At 41.0% G+C, this 25405-nt stretch overlaps 1 protein-coding gene across 1 annotated transcript; it reads left to right on the forward strand.

Annotated features, from left to right (window-relative positions):
• Positions 1-913: 913 nt before the first annotated feature.
• slc38a8b (solute carrier family 38 member 8b) lies at positions 914-22707 on the forward strand. The gene is made up of 10 exons (XM_061963522.1): positions 914-1102; positions 11048-11246; positions 13833-13989; positions 14059-14163; positions 17062-17119; positions 19547-19661; positions 19743-19890; positions 21081-21283; positions 22335-22386; positions 22497-22707. Exons 1-10 carry the CDS (start codon positions 914-916, stop codon positions 22597-22599), a joined length of 1329 nt encoding a protein of 442 aa, XP_061819506.1. The 3' UTR covers positions 22600-22707.
• Positions 22708-25405: the final 2698 nt, after the last annotated feature.

Below are 25405 nucleotides of genomic sequence, written 5' to 3' on the forward strand. Positions count from 1 at the left end.
ATCCTTGCCACCAATAAATGCCTTCAAAACCGTTCTCTGTTCATCTTTTAAAGAATTAATATTCCATAAATTCGACAAACAGTTGCAATAGCAAAATCAATGATTCAAACAGTCGCTTTGGCGCTACGTCACATCTATGAAATCCCGCCCGCCAATCTTGATTGGTTCATTATTTTTTGTTATCTTGAAGGAGTTTGCATTGCCCTCGATCCCAGATCCTTGTGTGGAGCTCAGCGAACTACAAGGATCTGGCGAGAGTCAGGTTAACCCTGGCTGGCCCCCATTACACTTAGTCATTTTTTATGATGCTATATGTATGGCACATGTGTGTTGACTTGTGTTGTTCATGTTTCTCACCATTGGTGCACAGATAGCTACTTAATAGCATTAAAAGTACTCATTGATTTGTGAAGTGGAAATGACTGAGCATTTGTCAAAATAAAAATAAAACATAGAGACGTGCTGCGGGCCAGACTGAAGATGCTGGTGAGCTACATGCGTGCCGTAATGTGGACACCCATGCACTGGCGTATCTGTGCTTTCAAAAGCGAGACTTAAATACTGCTTCTTTCCTTTTTTGTCATTATTTTTATTATTTTAGTTCAAATACCCTGTTTGGGACCGAGCCACATTTGCTAAAGTGTAGGGATTCCATGTTCCTCTAAAATTGTGCATCAGAAACCAGTCTCTGAATGAGAGGGAGAAGACAAGCAGACACCTTGGTGATACATTCCTCACCTCACAGTGAAATGTTTAATGGTCCTAATGTCTAATTAGAGCACATGGCTCAAGTGTGTGCAGGAGCATATATCTGCATGCTGGTGAAGCAGAGCAGAATGACCCAGACAGCAGTTGGGAGACATTAGTTGAGCCCAGAGGAATAGAGAGTGAGCATCGTAGAGGATAGAGCATCATGGAGGAACTGGCCCGAGAGAGCATCAGCCTGCTGGCTCGGTCCGCATCCCATTCTGATCCCCCACAGCTGGGATCTTTTGGTGCCGTGTTCATTATGCTGAAGTCTGCACTCGGAGCTGGACTACTAAACTTCCCATGGGCCTTCCAGAAGGCAGGGGGAGTGACCACTGCTGTCAGCGTGGAGCTGGTGAGTGAAATGTTTAGTATCAAATGAACATGTACTGTATTAATTCTTGGGGCTGCAATCTTCACTTGTTCTTAACATGAGAATATCTTGAGGTTGGATCAATGTTTTTGCCTTAAAGGTTGTATGCACTGTATACACACTTAAGTGTGTTGTCTCCTGAGTGTGAAAGAGGTTCATTTTTTCACAAGTGAGTTCTAATGAATCCACCACTTCAGGCCTTCAGTTGTCACCGCATTGCTTCCACTCACTTTCACTGCTTGTGGTTTCCAAGTAGACCAAGGAGCCCCACCCTAGAGGTTAAGGACAGGTTACACCAGGCTTTCACAAACCTTTTTTATGCTCAAGACCTACATTTAAATTGTTGGTCCCCACTAGCACCTAAGTTTAGTACAATACATCCCTTATTGACATATAAAGGTACAGAACATACAATTGTTTTTTAAACAATCCTTTTTGCTCTAACCCAATAAACTGATGCAGGAAGGCTGACCTACAGTAACATTACTATTACTATACTATACTGAAGAAAGTACTTATATGTTATACATATTTTATATGCCCCACTTTTTGGATGATTTAGTTTTTGCTACAAATTTTGCCCTGGTTTTTGTACACCATCTCAGTTATCATACGGCTAAACATTGCGGATAACAAACACATTTGTTGGCCCACGTATCATTCTGTGGAATTAAGTGCCCACAAGGAAGCCCACGCGTTGGTGACTCAGTCTTTATTGACTTCCACTTTATAATAATCTACCACAGGGGCCAAAGAAAGTTGTGAGTGCCATCACTTTGATAAAGAAGGTGAGAGAAACAGTGGATTTAGAAAAAGAACTATGTCTTCGACGTGCAACAAGAGTCCTAAATAAAGATGAAGGTGATTTTATCATTCATTTATCAATTTCATTCATAAATAACAGAAACTAGTAGACTGAAAAACAGCTTTTTTTTCTTACCACTGTGAACTGCTTAGATTCTGGAGAGGGATACCACAAAATATTTGGTATTTTTATTTGGATTGCACTGATGAATGGCACTTAACTTTGTTGTTAACTATGATGTCAATGACAATAAAGGTATTCTATTCTGTTCTATTCTATTGTCCATCCATCCATCCATTTTCTACCGCTTATTCCCTGTGGGGTCGTGGGGGGCGCTGGAGCCTATCTCAGCTACAATCGGGCGGAAGGCGGGGTACACTCTGGACAAGTCGCCACCTCATCGCAGGGCCAACACAGATAGACAGACAACATTCACACTCACATTCACACACTAGGGCCAATTTAGTGTTGCCAATCAACCTATCCCCAGGTGCATGTCTTTGTATTTTAATGTATTTCAAATATTTTTCTGTGTACAACTATTGTTATTCTCTATAAAATGTGTTTTTTGTTCATATTATTGGCCATCTGGATCAAAATATTTTTTTTATCATTGGGAAATATATTTGGGTTTTTTAGGATTCTGTTTTCGTTAGACCTTTTGGAACTAACTACCAATGAAAACCAAGGTAAAGCTGTATTCAAGTCAACTGACATTATCTCTTTTGAAAATGTACACTGTTCAAAATATATATCTGAAAGATGAACATTACTGTTGTATGTTCCTTACAGTCACCGTAAAAAATAGACCTAATGAACAGTATATAGATCTGACGATCACAACACTAGGTACAGCTGCACACTTTCTAATCGATACAGAAAAAAGCCAGCATTTATCTCACTATATATCGTGCGCATGACGCGATTACATGAAAATAATACTTTATCCTACTTTTTCTTGTGATTCCTCAAACCAAGTTGCAAGGTTGCTTTGGCGGTTTAGCAAGTAATCCAACTAGTACTTATTGGTTAATGTTAAAAAAATTGTCCTGTGTAAAATGTTGTGGACAAATAAACACAGTATTATTTATTTTATAGACATCAGAGCAGGCGGGATAGCATGAAATGAGAATGAATAACACTAAAGCCTCCAGGCATCAGCACATTAAAGCAGAGCAGAGAATGGGGGCCTGGCAGACAGCATGTAATACACGAGTACGTCCGCCAATCTGTGACATCACAAACGGCCCACTGTTGAAAAAAGGCAAAACCCCGCAAACAGCGGCATCCAAAACTGCGTGCAAGCTCACGTCCAAACGCGTGCACTTTCTGAGGCGATACTTTCTATTGTTCAACACATGTATCTAAGATTGTAACAACACTTATAAGTCAGAAAAGAGGAAGATAGGTCTCAGGTCTTTTGTTGGTCATTGATGGTGTAGCGATAACTCATCTGAATTCAGTTACAGCCATTGTGTGACAGTATGAATACCTTTTTATTTATTATATTGTTTATGTTACTGGTCTTCGCTGAAATTATTACAACTGTATTTCCTCATCAACACTTTCTATTTTCCAATAATTAAATAATTGTAGACAATCAATATTGTGCATTTGGAATCTTTCTTACCTTTTATTGTATTTGTATGTGCTGCACATGCGTTATCCTCCATTAAAATATTTGTATGATCACCTCCGTTTTGTCTGAAAGTCCAGTTTAGAGAAGTTTCTGATCTTGGATATGTAGTCCTCCATTTTTGGAGACTGATTAATAAATGAATAAATTATTATTTTTTTTTTTAATTCACTCATTCTTTTTTTTTGTTTCATTCATACAGTAGAGCAATAAAAAATTGTTCTGGCATCTTAAAAAATTGTTCTTGCATCTGACAGTAACAACAAACAAACAAACGCAGGCTTCCTCGCTGATATTACACGGTAGCAACGTGCATCTTACCATGAATTGTTTAACGTGGACCCCGACTTAAACAAGTTGAAAAACTTATTCGGGTGTTACCATTTAGTGGTCAATTGTACGGAATATGTACTGTACTGTGCAATCTACTAATAAAAGTTTCAATCAATCAATCAATCTGCTCGCTCACTATCGCCTCCACTTCTCAGTGTGGCAGGACAGCGTACTACAAGTGGCCCTCCAATACAGTGCCAACAGTTGTATTCTTGACCTGATTATTAAGAATATTGTCACACTTGCATCAAAAACAAACTACAAAATTATGGTGCAAAAATATCTCTGCAAACAATATTTTGGCAACATTGTGACAAGCAGACGAGTCAGTAAGCTACGCCCTCAGTCTCCTCAGCTTCCGCACAGAACGAGATAAAGACAAGACTAAAAAGCCTCTTATTAGGTCTTTGTGCAAATGTTGTTATTTTTACTGTAGTAAATATAAAACAATTGATTGTAATCATACAAAACCCAAAACCAGTGAAGTTGGCACGTTGTGTAAATCTTAAATACAAACACTATACAATGATTTGCAAATACTTTTCAACCTATATTCACATTGCAAAGACAAGATACTTAACGTTCGAACTGGTAAACTTTGTTATTTTTTGCAAATATTAGCTCATTTTGAATTTGATGCCTGCACATGTTTCAAAAAAGCTGGCACAAGTGTCAAAAACGACTGAGAAAGTTGAGGAATGCTCATAAAACACTTATTTGGAACATCCCACAGGTGAACAGGCTAATTGGGAACAGGTGGGTGCCATGATTGGGTATAAAAGCAGCTTCAATGAAATGCTCAGTCATTCACAAACAAGGATGGGGGGAGGGTCACCACTTTGTGAACAAAAGCAAGAGCAAATTGTCGAACAGTTTAAGAACAACATTTCTCAACCAGCTATTGCACGGAATTTAGGGATTTCACCATCTTCGGTCCGTAATATCATCAAAGGGTTCAGAGAATCTGGAGAAATCACTGCACATAAGTGGCAAGGATGAAAAACAACATTGAATGCTCATGACCTTCAATCCCTCAGGCGGTACTGCATCAAAAACAACATCAGTGTGTAAAGGATATCACCACATGGGCTCAGGAACACCTCAGAAAACCACTGTCAGTAACTACAGTTGGTCGCTACACCTGTAAGGGCAAGTTAAAACTCTACTATGCAAAGCCAAAGCCATTTATCAAAAACACCCAGAAACGCCACCGGCTTCGCTGGGCCCGAGGTCATCTAAGATGGACTGATGCCAAGTGAAAAAGTGTTCTGTTGTCTGACGAGTCCACATTTCAAATTGTTTTTGGAAACTGTGGACGTTGTGTCCTCCGGACGAAAGAGGAAAATACCATCCAGACTGTTGTAGGCGCAAAGTTCAAAAGCTAGCATCTGTGATGGTATGGGGGTGTACTAGTGCCCAAGGCATGGGTAACACCATTAATGCTGAAAGGTACATACAGGTTTTTCGGAGCAACATATGTTGCCATCCAAGCAATGTCTTTTTCATGAACGCCCCTGCTTATTTCAGCAAGACAATGCCAAGCCACATTCTTCACGTGTTACAACAACGTGGATTCGTAGTAAAAGAGTGTGGGTACTAGACTGGCCTGCCTGTAGAAAAAGTAGAAATCATTAAATGTAATGCATTATATTGGGCAAAGCAAATACCACCCCATATGTGTTTGATGCACATACAGTACCAGAAACCGCAATTAACCGTGCTAATGTTGGAACACATTTCTTCAGTGTATCAGCATATTGAGAACAAAATAGGCCCTGACACTACCCATATCCACATAGGTTTTATTTGTCGAAAATATATTTTGCCCTGTCAGTTGGATGCATACTTGCCAACCTTGAGACCTCCGATTTCGGGAGGTGGGGGGTGGGGGGAATGGTCGGGGTGGGGCGGGGGGCGTGGTTGGGGGCGTGGTTAATATATATATATAAGAAATACTTGACTTTCAGTCTAGCTATATATATATATATATTTTATTACATATATATATATATATATATATATATATATATATATATATATATATATATATATATATGTATATTAGAGATGCGCGGATAGGCAATTATTTCATCCGCAACCGCATCAGAAAGTCGTCAACCATCCGCAATCCACCCGATCTAACATTTGATCAGAACCGCATCCGCCCGCCATCCGCCCGCCATCCGCCCGCACCCGCCCGTTCTTATATATCTAATATAGACGATGCAAGGCATTAGTGAGGTTATAAAGCTTTTGCCTGTTAAAGAAAGGAGACTGATCCAATGCAGCACAGACATTCGCGTGCCACGCTGTCACGACCCAGACGCACACCAGTGCGCAATCATATGGGAGCCGCGCTGAGCGCACCTCCAAGCGCGTCTCGCTGCCGGCGACGGCCGCGTATGAGCCCGACGCTCCAGCGCCATCCATTTTCAGGGCTAGTTGATTCGGCAGGTGGGTTGTTACACACTCCTTAGCGGGTTCCGACTTACATGGCCACCGTCCTGCTGTCTATATCAACCAGGGTGAGCCCCACCCCTTTCGTGAGCGCACTGCGCGCGGAGTGACCCCTTTTACGCGCCCCCGGCAACAGGGGTGGCGGGCAGGTAAGCTGCGCGGGCGGAGCGCGCGGAGTGACCCCTGTTACGATCCCCCGGCCACGGGGGTGGCGGGCAGGTAAGCTGCTTACCTGCTGCGCGTGACGCCGGCCGCGGCGAAGGTGGACGAGGCGGGGTGTCGGTGCGGTGGGCGCGGTGGTGACCCTGGACGTGCGTCGGGCCCTTCTCGCGGATCGCCTCAGCTACGGCTCCCGGTGGGGCCCTCTCCGGGGAAGGGGCCTCGGTCCCGGACCCCGGCGAGGCGTCCCTTCTCCGCTCCGTAAAAGTGTCCATCTCTTTTTTTTTTTTTCTTCTGTTGTGGCATATGCTGCAGGTGCCTGCTCGTTTTTCGTATGTGGGTAACAACATTTAACTATGTATATATTTTTCCGAATTGGTTTAACTGCCACCCGCCTGAATCTATTTAAAATCTAATTTTTTTTAATTTCAATCACCCGACCCGACCCGACCCGCGGATAAAATCTATTTTTTTTTATTTCACCCGCCCGATCCGCGGATAATCCGCGGACTCCGCGGTTGTGCCCGCAAACCGCGCATCTCTAATATATATATATATATATATATATATATATATGTATATATATATATAAATAAAATAAATACTTGAGTTTCAGTGTTACTTTATTTACACACATACACACACATAAAACTCATCTACTCATTGTTGAGTTAAGGGTTGAATTGTCCATCCTTGTTCTATTCTCTCTCACTATTTCAGAACACACACATTATACAAATATACATTATAAAATCAATAAGAAAACGGGAGCTCTAATTGGGGAGTCTGAATTAGGATCAGAAGTTCCTATATAAACATTGCGTACTCACGTCGCCTTTTTGTATTGATTACTGCAGCTGTGCACTGGATTCATTCACAAATACAAACTACAACTCACAAACACTTTAGAGTTAGGCTCCACCATCAGAATGTGTACTTAAACTTATAAAAATCACATGGATATTATTCAGTGAGTTGATTCACCAAAACTAACCTGTTATACAGGAGGAAAAAGCACACAGGACGTTTCAATTGTTCACAGACTGGTCGCGCTCATCAGAATGACAAGACACTTCCGGTCTGCAGGTGATAGCATTCAATTGGGAAGAAACGCCCTACTGCCCCCTACTGACCAATGTGAATACTGATAAATGTGGAATGACAGCTCCAAAAACGAATTCAAACCACAAAATAAAATAAATAAATCAACACAAAAATGTGACACATTATGGGTGGGTCACATATGCATGTACAGTAGATGGCAGTTTTGTCCTGTTTAAAAGTGTCACAACATTGCTGTTTACGGCAGACAAACTGCTTTACGGTAGACGAAATGCTGTTGTTGTGTGTTGTTACCGCGCTGGGAGGACGTTAATGAAACTGCCTAACAATAAACCCACATAAGAAACCAAGAACTCGCCCTCGATCATTAGCTGTTTATATTGTAGGAAAGCGGACGTGAGAACAGGCTGTCAACACGTCACTCAGGTCCGCATGGAGCTGGAGGGGGCGTGGCCTCCAGCTCCGCCTGAATTTCGGGAGATTTTCGGGAGAAGATTTGTCCTGGGAGGTTTTCGGGAGAGGCGCTGAATTTCGGGAGTCTCCCGGAAAATCCGGGAGGGTTGGCAAGTATGGTTGGATGACACATCAACATACAAGCTAACGGGCATATATTTCCCCCGTTAGCATGCTAACTAAGCTTTACACTAGCAACTGAGCATCATACTATAAGCATTTGTTGCACGAACATACTAACTTTGTTTGACAAGATCATAGACTGTATTGGACAGTATAGTTTACATACGAAATGTCCATTTCCATTTATTACAAGTAATAAGAAAACATAAATGCCTTACTTACCCATGAAGGAGGAAATTAGCAAGTTTGGCGTCAGATGAAAAAATCTTCTCCGCCTTCAATTGTCTCCATCTTGCAAAGGCATCCTTGATACAAATCCTCGTTTTGTTCCTGGCTTTGTCATGAATAAGTTGAGAATCGTAACGACGCCTTTTAGATTCACTACAAACCCCGTTTCCATGTGAGTTGGGAAATTGTGTTAGATGTAAATATAAACGGAATACAATGATTTGCAAATCATTTTCAACCCATATTCAGTTGAATATGCTACAAAGACAACATATTTGATGTTCAAACTGATAAACTTTTTTTTTTTGTGCAAATAATCATTAACTTTAGAATTTGATGCCAGCAACACGTGACAAAGAAGTTGGGAAAGGTAGCAATAAATACTGATAAAGTTGAGGAAGGCTCATCAAACACTTATTTGGAACATCCCACAGGTGAACAGGCAAATTGGGAACAGGTGGGTGCCATGATTGGGTATAAAAGTTTATTCCATGAAATGCTCAGTCATTCACAAACAAGGATGTTGAAAATGCAAATTGTTGAACAGTTTAAGAAAAACCTTTCTCAACCAGCTATTGCAAGGAATTTAGGGATTTCACCATCTACGGTCCGCAATATCATCAAAAGGTTCAGAGAATCTGGAGAAATCACTACACGTAAGCAGCTAAGCCTGTGACCTTCGATCCCTCAGGCTGTACTGCATCAACAAGCGACATCAGTGTGTAAAGGATATCACCACATAGGCTCAGTAACACTTCAGGAACCCACTGTCAGTAACTACAGTTGGTCGCTACATCTGTAAGTGCAAGTTAAAACTCTCCTATGCAAAGCGAAAACCGTTTATCAACAACACCCAGAAACGCCGTCGGCTTTGCTGGGCCTGAGCTCATCTAAGATGGACTGATACAAAGTGGAAAAGTGTTCTGTGGTCTGACGAGTCCACATTTCAAATTGTTTTTGGAGACTGTGGACGTCGTGTACTCCGAACCAAAGACGAAAAGAATCATCCGAATTGTTATAGGCGCAAAGTTGAAATCCAGCGTCTGTGATGGTATGGGGGTGTATTAGTGTCCAAGACATGGGTAACTTACACATCTGTGAAGGCGCCATTAATGCTGAAAGGTACATACAGGTTTTGGAGCAACATATGTTGCCATCCAAGCAACGTTACCATGGACGCCCGTGCTTATTTCAGCAAGACAATGCCAAGCCACGTGTTACCTCAACGTGGCTTCATAGTAAAAGAGTGTGGGTACTAGACTGGCCTGCCTGTAGTCCAGACCTGTCTCCCATTGAAAATGTGTGGCGCAATATGAAGCCTAAAAAACCACAACGAGACCCCCGGACTGTTGAACAACTTAAGCTGTACATCAAGCAAGAATGGGAAAGAATTCCACCTGAGAAGCTTAAAAAATGTGTCTCCTCAGTTCCCAAACGTTTACTGAGTGTTGTTAAAAGAAAAGGTGATGTAACACAGTGGTGAACATGCCCTTTCCCAACTACTTTGGCACGTGTTGCAGCCATGAAATTCTAAGTTAATTATTATTTGCAAAAAAAAAAATAAAGTTTATGAGTTTGAACATCAAATATCTTGTCTTTGTAGTGCATTCAATTGAATATGGGTTGAAAAGGATTTGCAAATCATTCTATTCCGTTTATATTTACATCTAACACAATTTCCCAACTCATATGGAAACGGGGTTTGTAAGATCTGACATGTTTAGTAACTTTACCAGTGGCAGGAGCTCGACGAAGGCGGCGGTGCATAACTCGCAACCTGGATGAGACACACTCACAGACTTTTAAATTGGTCAAACGGTGGAGGGTGGTGCATCAAAATGAAAACAATAACAATTTTTCAGGGCTCTAAATCAAAATTTTGAAATGAGCATATCCCGGCTGAACTAAAGTTATCAGTTATGAAGGTATTCGAAAAGAACATGATTTATTAATACTTTTTGACATATCAGGGCCATTTAATGATGACTTGACATGCAATTATTACATATGACACCTTTAATGTTTTTATAACTCTTTTTTCCTCTTACTTACCCTGACCACCAGTCCCTAAATATTAGATTAACTATGAAGACTAGAGACTAACAATTTTAAAGTAAGCATACCTAAAAGTTTGATAAAGGATGTGGAATTGACTTCAGCATTTTTTTTCTGTCAACCTAAAAGTAATTGATTTCGTCAAAGAAACAAGAGCTTTAAGTTTTAAGACGTCAGTTGGAATTTAAAGTATTGTTTGCATTTGAGAAATACAAAAAACCTCTCCACTTCTTCTAATTCCTGGACATTATATTTACAAACAAATATTGACTGGTTTTGTGCATTACACTAGAGTCCAAAGTACTCAAGATGAAAATAAACTTATGGACAATGTTAACTCAAGTACTTATGCATGTTGCTGTGATCTTAGAAATTGAGCTCAGGTCTTTCTCTTTTATCGTAGACATTTGGATATGTTTCTGCACCTTGAATTTAGAAACAAGTTTGTGTCACATTGTGGCAGTAGATCCTCGACCTGTAGATGTGGAAAAACTGAGCAGAACCTTGAAGATTAAAAACAATGGTCACTCCAGGTGATTCGGTATAGAGGTTGCATTCATATCTGACATTCTAGCCCATCTTCAGTATGTTTCACAATGATGTTTTGCTTGTGCAGGTTTCTCTGGTGTTCCTCATCAGTGGGCTGGTCATCCTTGGCTATGCCTCATCCATCAGCAGACAAAAAACCTACCAGGACGTGGTGAGGGAAGTGTGCGGACGTGCGGTCGGGCAACTGTGCGAGGTCTGCTTCTGCTTCAACCTCTTCATGATATGTGTGGCCTTTCTGGTGGTGGTGCAGGACCAGCTGGAAAAATGTGAGTATTTATTATTATCGTAGCGGGGTCATTGATTTTATCTGATGTTCAATTCAGACAGTATGCTTTTATTTTATGACAAATTTACACAAAATCACATAAGACCCAGTAGAGATCTTCTTGGTAAATAAAGTACAGTCGTCCTTCGCCATATTGTGCTTCAAATATTGCGGCTTCGCAAAATCATGTATTTTTTGGGGGATATAAAAAAAAAACGTAAGCATATTGTAAAATGTTTTGTCCTACAAAGCATTTTCAAACATAAACATGATTAAATAAACTAAAATTATTAAAATTACAGTAGTATTGGCCAGTAGAGTAGACCAAACCATTCAAAGTTGAGTGCTGAGGTCACTGATAGGTTTAGTCTAAGGCAGCATTATTTAATTGGATTAAAAAAAGAGTACAAAGGTGACTAAAGGGTGTTATTTCATGTCTAGAGGACTTGCATAATGTTGACAAACGTATTCAGATACTTTTTATGTTGTAGCTATGAAAATATTTGATTCATATTTAATAATTTTTTTATCGCGGTCCTGTCCGTAAGTAATTGACAGCGATAAACAAGGAATGACTCTACAATTTAAATGTTGCCATGTTGGGGTTGGAGGAAGAGTGACGGCACAGACACAAGGGGGCAGTAAAGAACTATGATTTCTTATGTATATACACACAATATAATACATATGATAATGAAACAATACTAATAAATAAACTAGAGAATGGTTTGTGACAAAATCCAACAGTGCATATGGTGTAAGACTATGTGTAGGAATTAATTGCTGAGTGTTTACCAGAAGTGATGAGTGAGAGGCGGAAGATCAGGAGGACAAGGCAGAGCTTGGAGGTCCGTGAGGAGATCAGGAAGTCGGGGGCTAAGCGGTGCGTCAACAGGTTTGTGTCCAAAGCGAGGGGTCAAGATCCAAGGGGCAGCCAGAGAACCAGAGAGGAAAACGAGGAAGAGGAGACGAAGATAAGACGCACAGCTCGCCACGCAGGAACGGGGATTTGCTGCAGGAACGCCACGACACGACAATGAAACACGGAGGGGAAAACAGAGAAAGAGCAGGAATGTATCAAGCATCAGATCGCTTACTGTACGCCAACAGAAAGTTACGTTCCGGCACGGGATAGCAGGTTGTTTAGGCTTTTGAAGGCGGGTCTGATCATCAGCTCCAGGTGTGCTCATTGCCGGCGATTGATTGCAGCTGCTTGCTGACGCCGGTCTGGCGCGCACCTTGCGCGCTCTCGGAGCTGCGCTCAGCACAGCGCACAAATGAATGCCCACTGACGTGCGCCCGGGCCGTGTCATGCCAGTCATATAAATAAAACTTAATTTTCTCACCTATCCTTATTTTTTGTAAAAGTAGCTCTATTGGTGATAAAAACTGTTGACTCCTGATGTAAACCTAACCTGACTCTCGCCAGACCCTTGTAGTTCGCTGAGCTCCACACAAGGATCTGGGCTCGAAGGCAATGCAAACTCCTTCAAGATAGCAAAAAATAATGAACCAATCAGGATCGGCGGGCGGGATTTCATAGATGTGACGTAGCGCCGAAGCGACTGCGTCGTGTGCTGACATTTATTCTGCAATTGCAACTGTTTTGTCGAATCTATCGAATATTAATTCTTTAAAGGATGAACAGAGAACGGTTTTGAAGGAATTTATTGGTGGCAAGGATGTTTTGGCTCTTCTTCCGACCGTGTTTGGATTTCCCAGCGTCGCTCTCATCAGCGTCACGTGTTGATTTGGATGTGAGTGGTTGAAGTAGCACGTCATTCAAGATAACGGACAAGTGCTTTGTCCAATCACATACAATGATTGGACTTCTGAAATACATCTCCTATTGAGAAGTCCCAGATCCTTGTGTGGAGCTCAGCGAACTACAAGGATCTGGTGAGAGTCAGGTTAATGTAAACCTTCTATAGATGCTGAAAATTGTTTGATTTGTTTTGGTTTTAAAAGGCAAACTTTTGTGAAGATCACATTTTCAGTGTTATATCCTACTAAAAACCACCGTCCTCTGCAGTGGACATTTATTTTTGGCCTATTTCTTTCAACAGTGTCACAAATTTTAGGAAATAATATCCCTGTTATGTAAATCACAATGGTTCTGCAGTAGGACATATCTGAATATTAAAACAACACTTTATATATGTTTTATGTCATCAATTCACCAAAAGGAGTTTGTCCATATAGCAACATTAATCTCTTTTCACAATACAAATCAGCTGCACTTTCATTTTCATTCTTGCTAGTATTAGGGAGGCATAGATTTTTTTTTTTTGGTCGCCTTGTTCATCCAAAATCATTCTAATCCCTGAAACGTTTTTGGTCACATTTTAAACAACGCATTTGATTGGATTTACAAAAACACCCAAAACACACATTTTTATCAGAACATTCAGCAGAGCAGTGCAGATGGGCTCAAGCACTTGGTGTGATCACATGCTCTCAGTGCACACATATGCACTTTTTTTTTTTTAAATCATTGCATGTTAGCACATTGCAGAGAATGAAAATATTTGTGACAAATCCTGATGACATCTCTATTCTTTTTATACTCACAACGGTGTCTTGTCAGTGTGTATTTCTCTGTATGAGACGGTGACCGGGTCAGGTGAGGAGGAAATGCCCTATCATTGGTACACAGATCAGCGCTTTGCCCTCTTCATCATGTGCCTCGTCATCATCCTACCACTCTCCATCCCAAAAGAAATTGGCATCCAGAAATACACAAGGTAGATGACACTTTGTTTTCTCACATGCTGTTTTATTTAATCATTGAACTTGTTTTCTTTTCACCGCAGTGTGCTGGGGACCTTGGCTGCAACCTACCTGTGTGTGGCAGTTATTGTCAAATACTACATGATGGAGGACCACACCGCCATTATAACACCAGAGCACAGTCAAGGGTCAGTTATCGTGTTTTTATGGATGTGGGAGACTAAACTGGGGTTTTGAGGAGAAGTGTGAGTGTGTGTGTGTGTGTGTGTGTGTGTGTGTGTGCGTGTGTGTGTCTCCATGAAAAATTGGTTATATTATATATTTTAAAACATTTGTCTGATAACTGTGGTTTGCATATTCATCAGGAAAAAATCTAAAGAAATGTCGCTGCTACAATTTCTTGATGGGCAACCGATTTAGATCATACGAAATTTACTTTTCTCTGTTTTTTTTAAAAAGATTTGTCTAAGGCATTTAGTTCTGTTAATGTTAAAGTTCTTTTAACAAAATTTAATAAATAAGCATTTTGAAATGGCTACACATGGCTATTTTGATTGAAGAAAATAATTTGCTTCTGTTAAAAGGGAAGTACACTTTTTTTTTGGAATTTTGCTTACGGTAATCCTTGTGTAAGACAACAACACATGTTTTTCCTTTTTATGCATTCTAAATTGTAAATAAATGCGATCAAAAGTCAGCTTACAATGGAGCCTATAGGAGTTGCTCTATTATGCCAACAAAGTCCTTATAAAAAACCTCCAAACCTCCATTAGGGTTTTATGCACATGCTGTATATGTATAATGTAGTAACAAACACATTTAGGGATGGGAATTGATAAGATTTTTCCAGTTCCGATTCTTCTTAACCGTTCTCTTATCGATTCTTATTTTGAAGAAAAAAAAACAAGAAAAAAGGGTGGATTAACATCAAATTTCTTTAGTTTAGAGGTAATATGACCTTACAAAGACTACCATGAGGTTTCAAGAGGTACATATGTAGTGTAGAAGAAACAAAATAACTTTATTGTAAATAAATATAAGAAATTAATATTCTTCTGTAGAATTTAATCATATGAGGTGGCGACTTGTCCAGGGTGTACCCCGCCTCCCGCCCGATTGTAGCTGAGATAGGCTCCAGCGCCCCCCGCGACCCCGAAGGGAATAAGCGGTAGAAAATGGATGGATGGAATTTAATCATGTGCAAATTACACAAGAATGTAACATTTAGTAAAAATTGATATTAACTTATTACATGCAAAGTGAGATATGTCAATCCTTTATTCTTTATCATTTTGATGATTATGGCTTACAGTTAATGAAAACTTTGAATAAATGAAGGCTTGCATGTCGTCCGCCGCTAGACAAATGTCACCAAGCAGCGTCTAAGTTTGTGGTCAAAAGTTTATATTTTTGGTAGGTGAATGTTCAATTGTTGTCAGAGAAAAGTTGCCGGTTTTCCTGCAACCAAATTTTTCTCAGTCATTATATTTTACAGGTGAAACTCATAAAATTAGAATATGATGTACAAGTCCATTCTTGTCAGCAATTAACAAATGTGAAGCTAATCTGTTATATTAACTCATTACTAGTGATGGGTTGATGAGGCGTCATGAAGCGTTTCGACACATTGCAAAACTGTTATGACACTGTGTCACTAAATACGGACATCTGCTGGACATTAAAAATCCCTATGGACCGACTCAACTGACACTGATTTTATGACCTAGTATATACAATAATATAAACCAAGTCATTGTATTTCATTTAGGATTATTTCATATCTTCATTTAAATAAAAATATATTTTTATCTTTTTTAGATACAGTCAATAAATAATGTGAACATGTATCATAACATGGAAATCTAAGAGAACACGTTGTGAATGAGGATGCTTGTGGACTGGGAATTTTTTTTTATTTTTATTTTTTTTTTTACACATTTTTATTAAAAAAACCCAGTTTTTCCAACGTATTAAATTTTAGACGATTTCTCTTCTTAGTTATTATTTCTCCGGCTGTAGAAAAGACCCGCTCACAGGGCACAGAGGAGGCGTCAGTGCGACACAGTTCGCGTATCGGTCACGTGACCGAAACAGCTCATGATCGGTCACGTGACTTTCTAAAAGCGGTACGCGCACCGACACAGGGTTTTGCTGTATGAGCTTGACGCATGCGCCGATGCATCGGTGTTGCCGGACCCATCACTAGCGGACGTAATTTCAATTTAACAAATAATAGCGCTAAAATTATAGGAGGTGTTAGTTAGTACCTGTTCAGATGACGTGCTGGCGTCACTGCTGCTCTGATGAAAAATGAGCGGTTAAAAATGTGACTCTCATTTATAATTATTGCATGATGTGTGTTCAAATGTTTCAGCGCATTGCTTGTATGGCCTCCTCTTGATGAAATAGCAGCCTTATAATAGTTACAAGGAGCGCTGTTGCAATCTTTTCTTGTAAAAGATAGTCAACTGTAGAGCATTTGTTGCGCCATTTTGAGATCTGACGTCACTACGCAACGTAATTTCCACCCGGAAAGATTGATCAGGGAACCGTTCGGAAAAATGGCAAGCGATTCCAAAGAATTGATACAACGGGAACCGGTTCTGATCAAGAACCGGTTTTCGATTTCCCATCCCTCGGGACATTCATAATACAACATTTAATATTTACATATTTTGATCATTTTAGGAATACGCGGTGCAATAATAAAAAAAAACGCATCACGACGTTCACTTTTTGTGGCTCACTGCAGACTTCATGAGAGCCAACAAACATAATAAAACATCACTTCCTGTGTAACGTCTGCTGTCATTAGGATGCCAACTGCTAGGATGTTCTTATATTCCCGTTTTGATGAAAGACGCCTCATAATCCTCGCGATTAAAAGGGGGGTGTAACCAAGCGTCCTTTTGTGTCTTTCTTGCCATTACAAATGTGCCCTGCGATTGACTGGTGACCAGTCCTGGGTGTACCAACTGTAACCCTAATGAGGACAAGTGGTACATAAAATGGATGAATGGGTAATTGTTTTCAAAGTGTGTTTCAAATGTAGTCTTGCACTTGAATTCATGTTCATATCTTTACAGTGTAGGCTCGTGGGCGTCTATGTTCAGTGTTGTGCCAACCATCTGCTTTGGTTTCCAGGTAGGACAGTCTTGTCATTTTGTTGTTTAAAAAATTTACATGTTCAATAGGCTTTTTTCCAAAATCAGTATTATGTGGAAAGTATTATGTAAAATGACTGCGTGGGTTCCCTCCGGGTACTCCGGCTTCCTCCCACCTCCAAAGACATGCACCTGGGGATAGGTTGATTGGCAACACTAAATTGGCTCTCGTGTGTGAATGTTGTCTGTCTATCTGTGTTGGCCCTACGATGAGGTGGCGACTTGTCCAGGGTGTACCCCGCCTTCCGCCCGATTGTAGCTGAGATAGGCTCCAGCGACCCCGAAGGGAATAAGCGGTAGAAAATGGATTGATGGATGGACTTTAAGGACGGGCAGCACGGTGGTACAGTGGTTAGTGCTTGTGCCTCACATACCGGGTGTCTTTCTGTGTGGAGTTTGCATGTTCTTCCCGTGACTGCGTGGGTTCCTTCCGGGTACTCCGGCTTCCTCCCACCTCCAAAGACATGCACCTGGGGATAGGTTGATTGGCAACACTAAATTGGCCCTAGTGTGTGAATGTGAGTGTGAATGTTGTCTGTCTATCTGTGTTGGCCCTGTGATGAGGTGGCGACTTGTCCAGGGTGTATGTGCGTTCAGCTCGAGTGCAGCTGGGATAGGCTCCAGCACCCCCGCGACCCCGAAAGGGACAAGCGCGAGAAAATGGATGGATGGATGGACTTTAAGGACCAATATCGTCCAGATGACAGAATTTCCCGAACAAGTTTATAAAGATTAATCTATGGCAGTCATTTGCCATAATATGAATTAATAACTGCCAATGGGTAGGTAACTAACTGTACCTTACTATCGCCAGAGTTGAAATGTCGCACACTCTTGGTATGACGTCATCATTTGTTTTCGTCGCCCTGCTCCATAATTACTTCAAAATGGTTAACATTTTGAGCAAAACAAAAATATAAAAGAACTGTCATTTCCAGACTTCCCCACTCTTCAATACACACCATATTGTGTGTTTCTCCATGCTCTTTCAGCATTTCCTCCTTGAGTAAAACATCAGTAGAAGAGGACACACAATAGAATAATGGTGGTTTGCCTTCTTTTTCTCCCGTTTTTGAGTGCTGGGTTTGCCTTTTTTTGATTGCGTTTTACCGCAGATTCTAACTCTGTCTTTTTCACCTCGAAGGTGTTCCTGATTTTCCAGATTGCATTTGGCTTTCATTTACACTTTTTCCGTCTAAACTCCGACCAAAACCCTTCTTGTGCAAAGTCAGAATCATTAAAATGATGGCTGCAAATTACACTCTCGCTTGGTCCGTCCCATTTTGTGCCAGTCAATTTGACAGGAGAGGTCCATCCCTTCCTCGTATTCCCATCAACGCCGTGGCTCGATTGGTAGAGCGACCGTGCCAGCAACCTGAGGGTTGCCCTTGAGCAAGACACTTAACCCTTGCTCCTGATGGGCCGTGGTTAGGGCCTTGAATAGCAGCTCCCACAATCAGTGTGTGAATGTGTGTGTGTGAATGTGGAAATCGTTTCAAAGCGCTTTGAGTGCCTTAAAGGTAGAAAAGCGCCATACTATACAAGTATAACCCATTTACCATTTAAATGTGTTAGGGATGACCCCCTCTTTAGTTGTATTGCTACAACCTGCGGCAATGCATCTGGATATTTGATCATTCCTTCAAATTCTGCTGAAAAATATCATGATTTGGGATAAAGATGCAACCAAAACACATACTACGCAAAATATTAAATTGTCTCCAGTCTTCTGTAGCACACAGCTCACATTTTGGAGCTAAAAGTGGCTGTTCCAAAATGTGCTGAAACACATTAAAAACAAGCCTAAAATCAATACTGTGTCTATTTTGGGGACATTTTACCTGTAGACACCATTTTTAGGTCCAGAACTACAAAATGAGGGCCAATGTTTTCTACATTAAAGGGGCACTTTAATATATATATATATATATATATATATATATATATATATATATATATATATATATATATATATATATATATATATATATATATATATATATATATATATGCTCCAGCACCCCCCTCGACCCCAAAAGGGACAAGCGGTAGAAAATGGATGAATATATATATATATATATATATATATATATATATATATATATATATATATATATATATATATATATATATATATATATATATATATACACACACACACACATGAGTAAGGCTTGACCTCTTGTTCCTCCGGAATCAATTCAAAGCTTCCAACTTTATGTGCAACAGTTTTGGGAAAGGGCATTCCATCTTCCCAGTGCCCGATGAAAGGTCCATAACGGTATGCTGTAAGTGTCGGCATGAGTTTGGTGTGGCAGAAGCCTACATCAGAGATGTACTGGGGGTGCACTGGAACTACAACATAGATTGTGAGCCCCAATACACTTTCCTGTGTGCTTGTGTTCAGTGTCATGAAGCCTGCATCGCCATCTACAGCAGCATGGAGAACCAGAAGATCTCGCACTGGGTGGTCATCTCTGTCATCTCCATGCTCTTCTGTCTGCTCATCTACACTCTCACTGGTGAGCTGACCTCCAAAAACATCAAGCAGTATGAACTCCACTGAAAGATGCCTAACCTGCGTCCACTCTTTCCATCATCAGGTGTGTACGGCTTCATGACGTTTGGTAGAGCGGTTGCCTCGGATATCTTGATGTCCTATCCAGGGAACGATGTGGTCATGATCATTTCCAGACTGCTTTTCGGAATATCAATCATCACCATCTATCCTATTATTCTTCTTTTAGGGAGGTATGTGACACCAGAAGTGGTCGTCTGCACATGGCAGCAAAATTGTGTATACAGAGTACCTCAACTTCGGACGGAATATTTTATGAAAACAATACAATAGAATGTACTACTAACTACTACATTAGTAAGTAATACAAAAACAATGTACAGCACTATGTCGGCTTCTAAAGTTGTTCCTTCGAGCTGATTCGTTGTCAAACACACCATCAGCAGCTGCTCCATAGTTTTGTGGATAAATGGTCATAATTCAGATATTATATAGACATTCTTGCCTGGCAATAGACTCATTCTGCTTTAGAATGGTGCAGACTAGCACTGGTGCGCTCAATTTGGCTACACACTCGGCCATTTTTTTGATGATTTATTTTTTTAATTCAATGAATATCATCCACTTCTTCTCAGCACTCTTCTTGACACTCACTGTTTATGTCGATTTCTAGCTGTAAGCTAATGCTAGCGAGTAAGACCAGATGATTTGGTCGCATCTTACAGCATATTCACTGTGACTGTCAATACGTGGACTTTGGGTTGTGTTTTCCCGGAATGCAAAGGAAAGTTGGCGCGGGCAAGGCGTGAATGTGAGTACATTTTTATTTTAAACACTAACAGACTACAAAAAAAGGAAGCAAACAAAATGCGCGCGCAATGGCGGAGAACAAAACTGACTAATGAAACAAAACTTGCACAAAGGCAGAAACTATGAACAATAAACAAAAACTTACTTGGCATGGAACTATGGTAGCATGAAGACAAAACGAGGTAGCAGGGGTGTCAGAAGAAGCATAGTATGAAAGGATAGATAAGGACAATGTCACCAGGCCGAACAACAGAAACAGACAGGCTTAAATAGCAGTGACATGATCAGTGACAGGTGTGCGAGTGCAAAGCGTGAGACAGGTGCGTGACATGAGGACACGTGAAAACTAATGGGTTGCTATGGTGACAAAATAAACAAAAGTGCACAAAGAGTCCAAAAACAAAACCGAACATGACTAAAACAAAACATGATCACACAGACATGACAGTGACATTGGTTACGCCAACTAATGGCGGTAATGCTTGTCACTCAAATTTTTGTTTGCAACTTAAAGCATAACAATTTGTTGAGAAAAAGCTCTTATCTCAAATCGCTCTTAAGTTGAGGTGCCACTGTATTAGTCTTGCAATGTGTACCAATGTGTCCCACATAGGTCCGTCATCCTAAATCTGATGGTGCGGTTCCAAAGGCGTCGGCATGGAATTGTAACACACTCTTTTGAGAGTCGCTGCAGGGTGCTTCTCACTGTGATCTGGATCACCATCACTCTTCTTATCGCCATGTTTGTCCCTGACATGGGTGAGGTCATCAGCGTGATTGGAGGAATCAGTGCCTTCTTCATCTTTATTTTTCCAGGTATGACAACAGTGTTTTTTTTAACACAACAATAACATCAATAATGAATGCACTCTTCACATTTTAACATTTATAGTCGACAATAATTGCTGTGAGGTCACTTATTTTCAAACAGTATATCTATATCCAAGCTATACTCTGTCTACTCTAGAGCAGTGATTCTCAAACTGTGGTACCACTACCTCTATCTAGTGGTACGCCATAGAATCACTCAATTAAATATTGTAATGACGTGACTCGAGCCGTTATCAAAGGTTTATTGGCCATACCAGGTCATTACAATCCCACTAGTGGACGTCAAAATAAACAATCAAAACACTAACAGATTTAGTTTGATTAATTATTTAAGTACAGTGTTTTATTTTCCTATATTCCCACATAGAGTTACTGTTCAAACTGTGTGTTACAGTGGCCAAAATATTAAAGTTAAGTTAAAGTACCAATGATTGTCACACACACACTAGGTGTGGTGAAATTTGTCCTCTGCATTTGACCCATCCCCTTGTTCACCCCCTGGGAGGTGGGGGGAGCAGTGAGCAGCAGAGGTGCCGCGCCCGGGAATAATTTTTGGTGATTTAACCCCCAATTCCATCCCTTGATGCTGAGTGCCAAGCAGGGAGGTAATGGGTCCCATTTTTATAGTCTTTGGTATGAAATATACTTGTTAAATAAAAAACGTCTGCCTTATTTAAATGAATACTTAGGCTTACTACGCTACTGTATTTTAATTTTGATCATTATGTTGGTACTTGGAGAGCTAAGTGTTTTCTGAGGTGGTACTTGGTGAAAAACATTTGAGAACCACTGCTCTAGAGTATATCCAAGCATCATTTCTGCAGTTGATATTATAAAATGGTTGCTGAAATGTGAGTGGTGTTCTCACTTATTAGAAATACTGTATATAACTTTTGTACATACAAAAGGACAGTCAAGTCGAAATGTTCAAAGCATTTACACGCTTTTATTTTACAAATGTATAAAAAGGCCTTTGAATAATTGCATCTAATTTTGAGAAATAATAAGGAAGTGGTGTCTGTCAATTGTAACACAGGTCTTTGCTTGGTGTTCATCATGCAAAATGAACCAGTGAATCCAAGAGTCAGGTGAGTGTGCTCATACTTTTGCAAACATTTGTAAAGTCACATTAACAGCAAAAAGTGCTATGAGTGGACAGTAACTCAATAATAAAATCCAATTGTATTACATTTTACAGGATTGTTTTAACCATTTGGGGAATCATAACGATTGTTGTCGGGGCCTTCATCTTCGGACAAAGTACCACCATTGCTGTCATGGAGCAACTACAGAAATTCTGAACATCTTCACCACCACCACCATCATCATCATGGTGCTCCAATCTTAGTCCAGAGCACTGGATGGCGCTGTTTTGTTTTGCACAACTGAACATTGATTTTTTTTTTAGGTTATAGGCTTTCATGACTTATTGGTTCTATTTGTGGGATCATTGTGTGATGTGTAATTTGAAAAAACATTTTTATTTGTACTTAATTAAAGATTAATAACATGTCAAATACTAAAGGTGTTGTATTTCTATTTAATGTGGCTATACAGTACATTTAATGTAAACAAAGGTTTTCATCTTGGGGCTGCCAGGGGGCAGTATTGCATCTTTTATTGATTTACATCATACATACTGCATGTAAGGCAACATTCACACCTTTTTTATGGCAACGTGATCATTTTATTTTTTCACAAGTGATCAGAATGTTATCTTCTCTTGACTGATAACACTTTATGATAAGACAACTGCAAATATACTTAATTATTTTCTCTCCGTCATATTTGTTTAGTATCACTGGGCCAAGACTGCATGAAATAATGTATGCTAAATGTCTCTGCCATGCTCAGAAGAAGAAAAAAAACATCATTATTGGCAAGTCTGCCGAGAGGCAACTTATCCAAGATCAAGGCTAAGAAATACAAAAGGCATCTTTGGCTGAGCACAAATACAGTAGAGTAATTACTATAATTAAACTATAAACCACCCATCCTGTGTGGTTCTCATGCACGAGAGACTTAAATTCTGCTTGTGTTGAGCCCATGGGAGATGATACATTATTTCAATCTGCTGGCTGCATGACTTAATCCACTAAATGCGTAAAAAAGCCTTAGTGACTTCCTTAGCTGCTTTTGCGTAAACTGGCCCAAGTTTTTCTAAGAGAAGTTCTAACTTACAAGGATCAGCATGACTCATTTTTAATCCTTTTGGAAAAGTTAAGTGAGATGTTCCACCCTCCAAAAAACTGGTGGAAGAGGGAGTTTTGTGCGCACAGGTCAAAGCTACCTCTGACTTTGATGTAGCTGTCATCTTGACAACCACTTGATATGATATAACTATGATGTACATTCTGTCGTCATGTATGACATTGACAACAACATTACAGATGAGTCTTTGTTGTTGGTTTACTTCGTAGACCAGTATAGTATTATACATCATTCTTTTAAGGTTTATAACACAACAATAAGAAGGGGATTCATATGGTCTCATTTCTGGGTGGATCTCATGTGAGAAGAGGGGGCGGAGGGTAATCATTTTGCCATGCAGTCTGCTGAAAATTATGTAAAGCGCCACTCTATTCATAAACTGACGCTGTGGTCAAAGTTGGAATTACCACAAAACCCATTTTAGGATACTCAACAATCTACAGCCATCTGGCAGCTAAAGTGCGCCCCCTAGTTTGTCACGTTTCATGTGTTAGGTGTTACGGATCACACTCCTGCCACCTCTCCTAGCCCCAGCTACCGTCTTCACCAAGCTTGACCTCCGTAATGCCTACCATTTCGTCCGGATTAAGGAGGGAGACGAGTGGAAGACAGCTTTCAACACTCACTTGGGCCATGTTGAATACCGGGTCATGCCATTCGGCCTGACCAACGCCCCAGCTGTCTTCCAGGCGTTGGTCAACGACATTCTGCGAGACATGCTCGGGAAGTCTGTTGTTGTGTACCGTGACAACATTTTTGTGTTTCCTCGCAATCTTCAGGAACATCAGCAGCACGTCCGCCTGGTCCTACAGCGTTTCCTTGAAAACCGTCTGTTCGCCAAGGCCGAGAAGTGCGAGTTTCACTCAGCATCTGTCGGCTTTCTCGGCCACATTATCGAGAGGGGAAGCAAGAAAGTGGAGGCAGTTGTGGAGTGGCCACAGCCCACCACCCGTACGGAACTCAGAAGATTTCTGGGTTTCTCCGGATTCCAGCGTCGCTTCATCAAGAACTTCAGCAAGGTAGCTGCACCTCTCCATGCATTAACTTCCATACTCTCTGCTTTCTGTTGGACTAAGGAAGCTGACCAGGCCTTTCAAAGCCTCAAGAAGAGCTTTAGCTCCGCTCCTGTGCTGGTCCACCCTGACCCAGACAGCCCTTTCACAGTAGAGGTGGATGCCTCCGACTCTGGTATTGGGGCAGTGCTGTCCCAACGCTCCAAGTATGACAAGGTATTGCACCCATGTGCATTCTTTTCCAGACAACTCTGCCTGACCAAGCAGAACTACCATGCGGGGAACAGGAAGCTGCTGGCCGTCCACGATGCTCTGGTGGAATGGAGGCATTGGCTGGAGGAGGCCAAACACCCATTCCTGGTCCTGACCGACCACCCCAACCTCATCCACATTCGCTCAGCCAGAAGGCTAAATGATCGACAAGCACGCTGGGCACAATTTTTTTGACAATTCAATTACACTCTCTCCTTCAGACCGGACGCCCTCTCTCGTCTCTTCTCGGAGGAGCCCACCAGTAAGCCTACAGCGGAGACCATCCTACCCCCTGCCCGTGTCATAGGGATGGTAACATGGGAGATCGAAGGCCTAGATAAGACGGCCTTGCGCTCCAACCCTGGTCCCGACGGTGGACCCCCGAACAAACTGTTTGTTCCCCAACCACTGAGACCCAAGGTACTGGACTTGGCACACTCAAGTTTACTCGCCTGTCATCCCGCAATCCATAGATCGCTCTCATTTTTTTGACGTTGGTTCTGGTGGCCCTCCATGGAGGCGGAGACCCGCGAGTTTGTCGCTGCTTGGAACATTTGAGCCCACAACAAGGCTGCCCACAGTCCTCCGTCAGGCATCCTAGGTCCACTCCCCATTCCTAGTCGACCATGGT

This window comes from Nerophis lumbriciformis, linkage group LG06, assembly GCF_033978685.3.
Source record: "Nerophis lumbriciformis linkage group LG06, RoL_Nlum_v2.1, whole genome shotgun sequence".
NCBI classification, from domain to species: Eukaryota; Metazoa; Chordata; class Actinopteri; order Syngnathiformes; family Syngnathidae; genus Nerophis; species Nerophis lumbriciformis.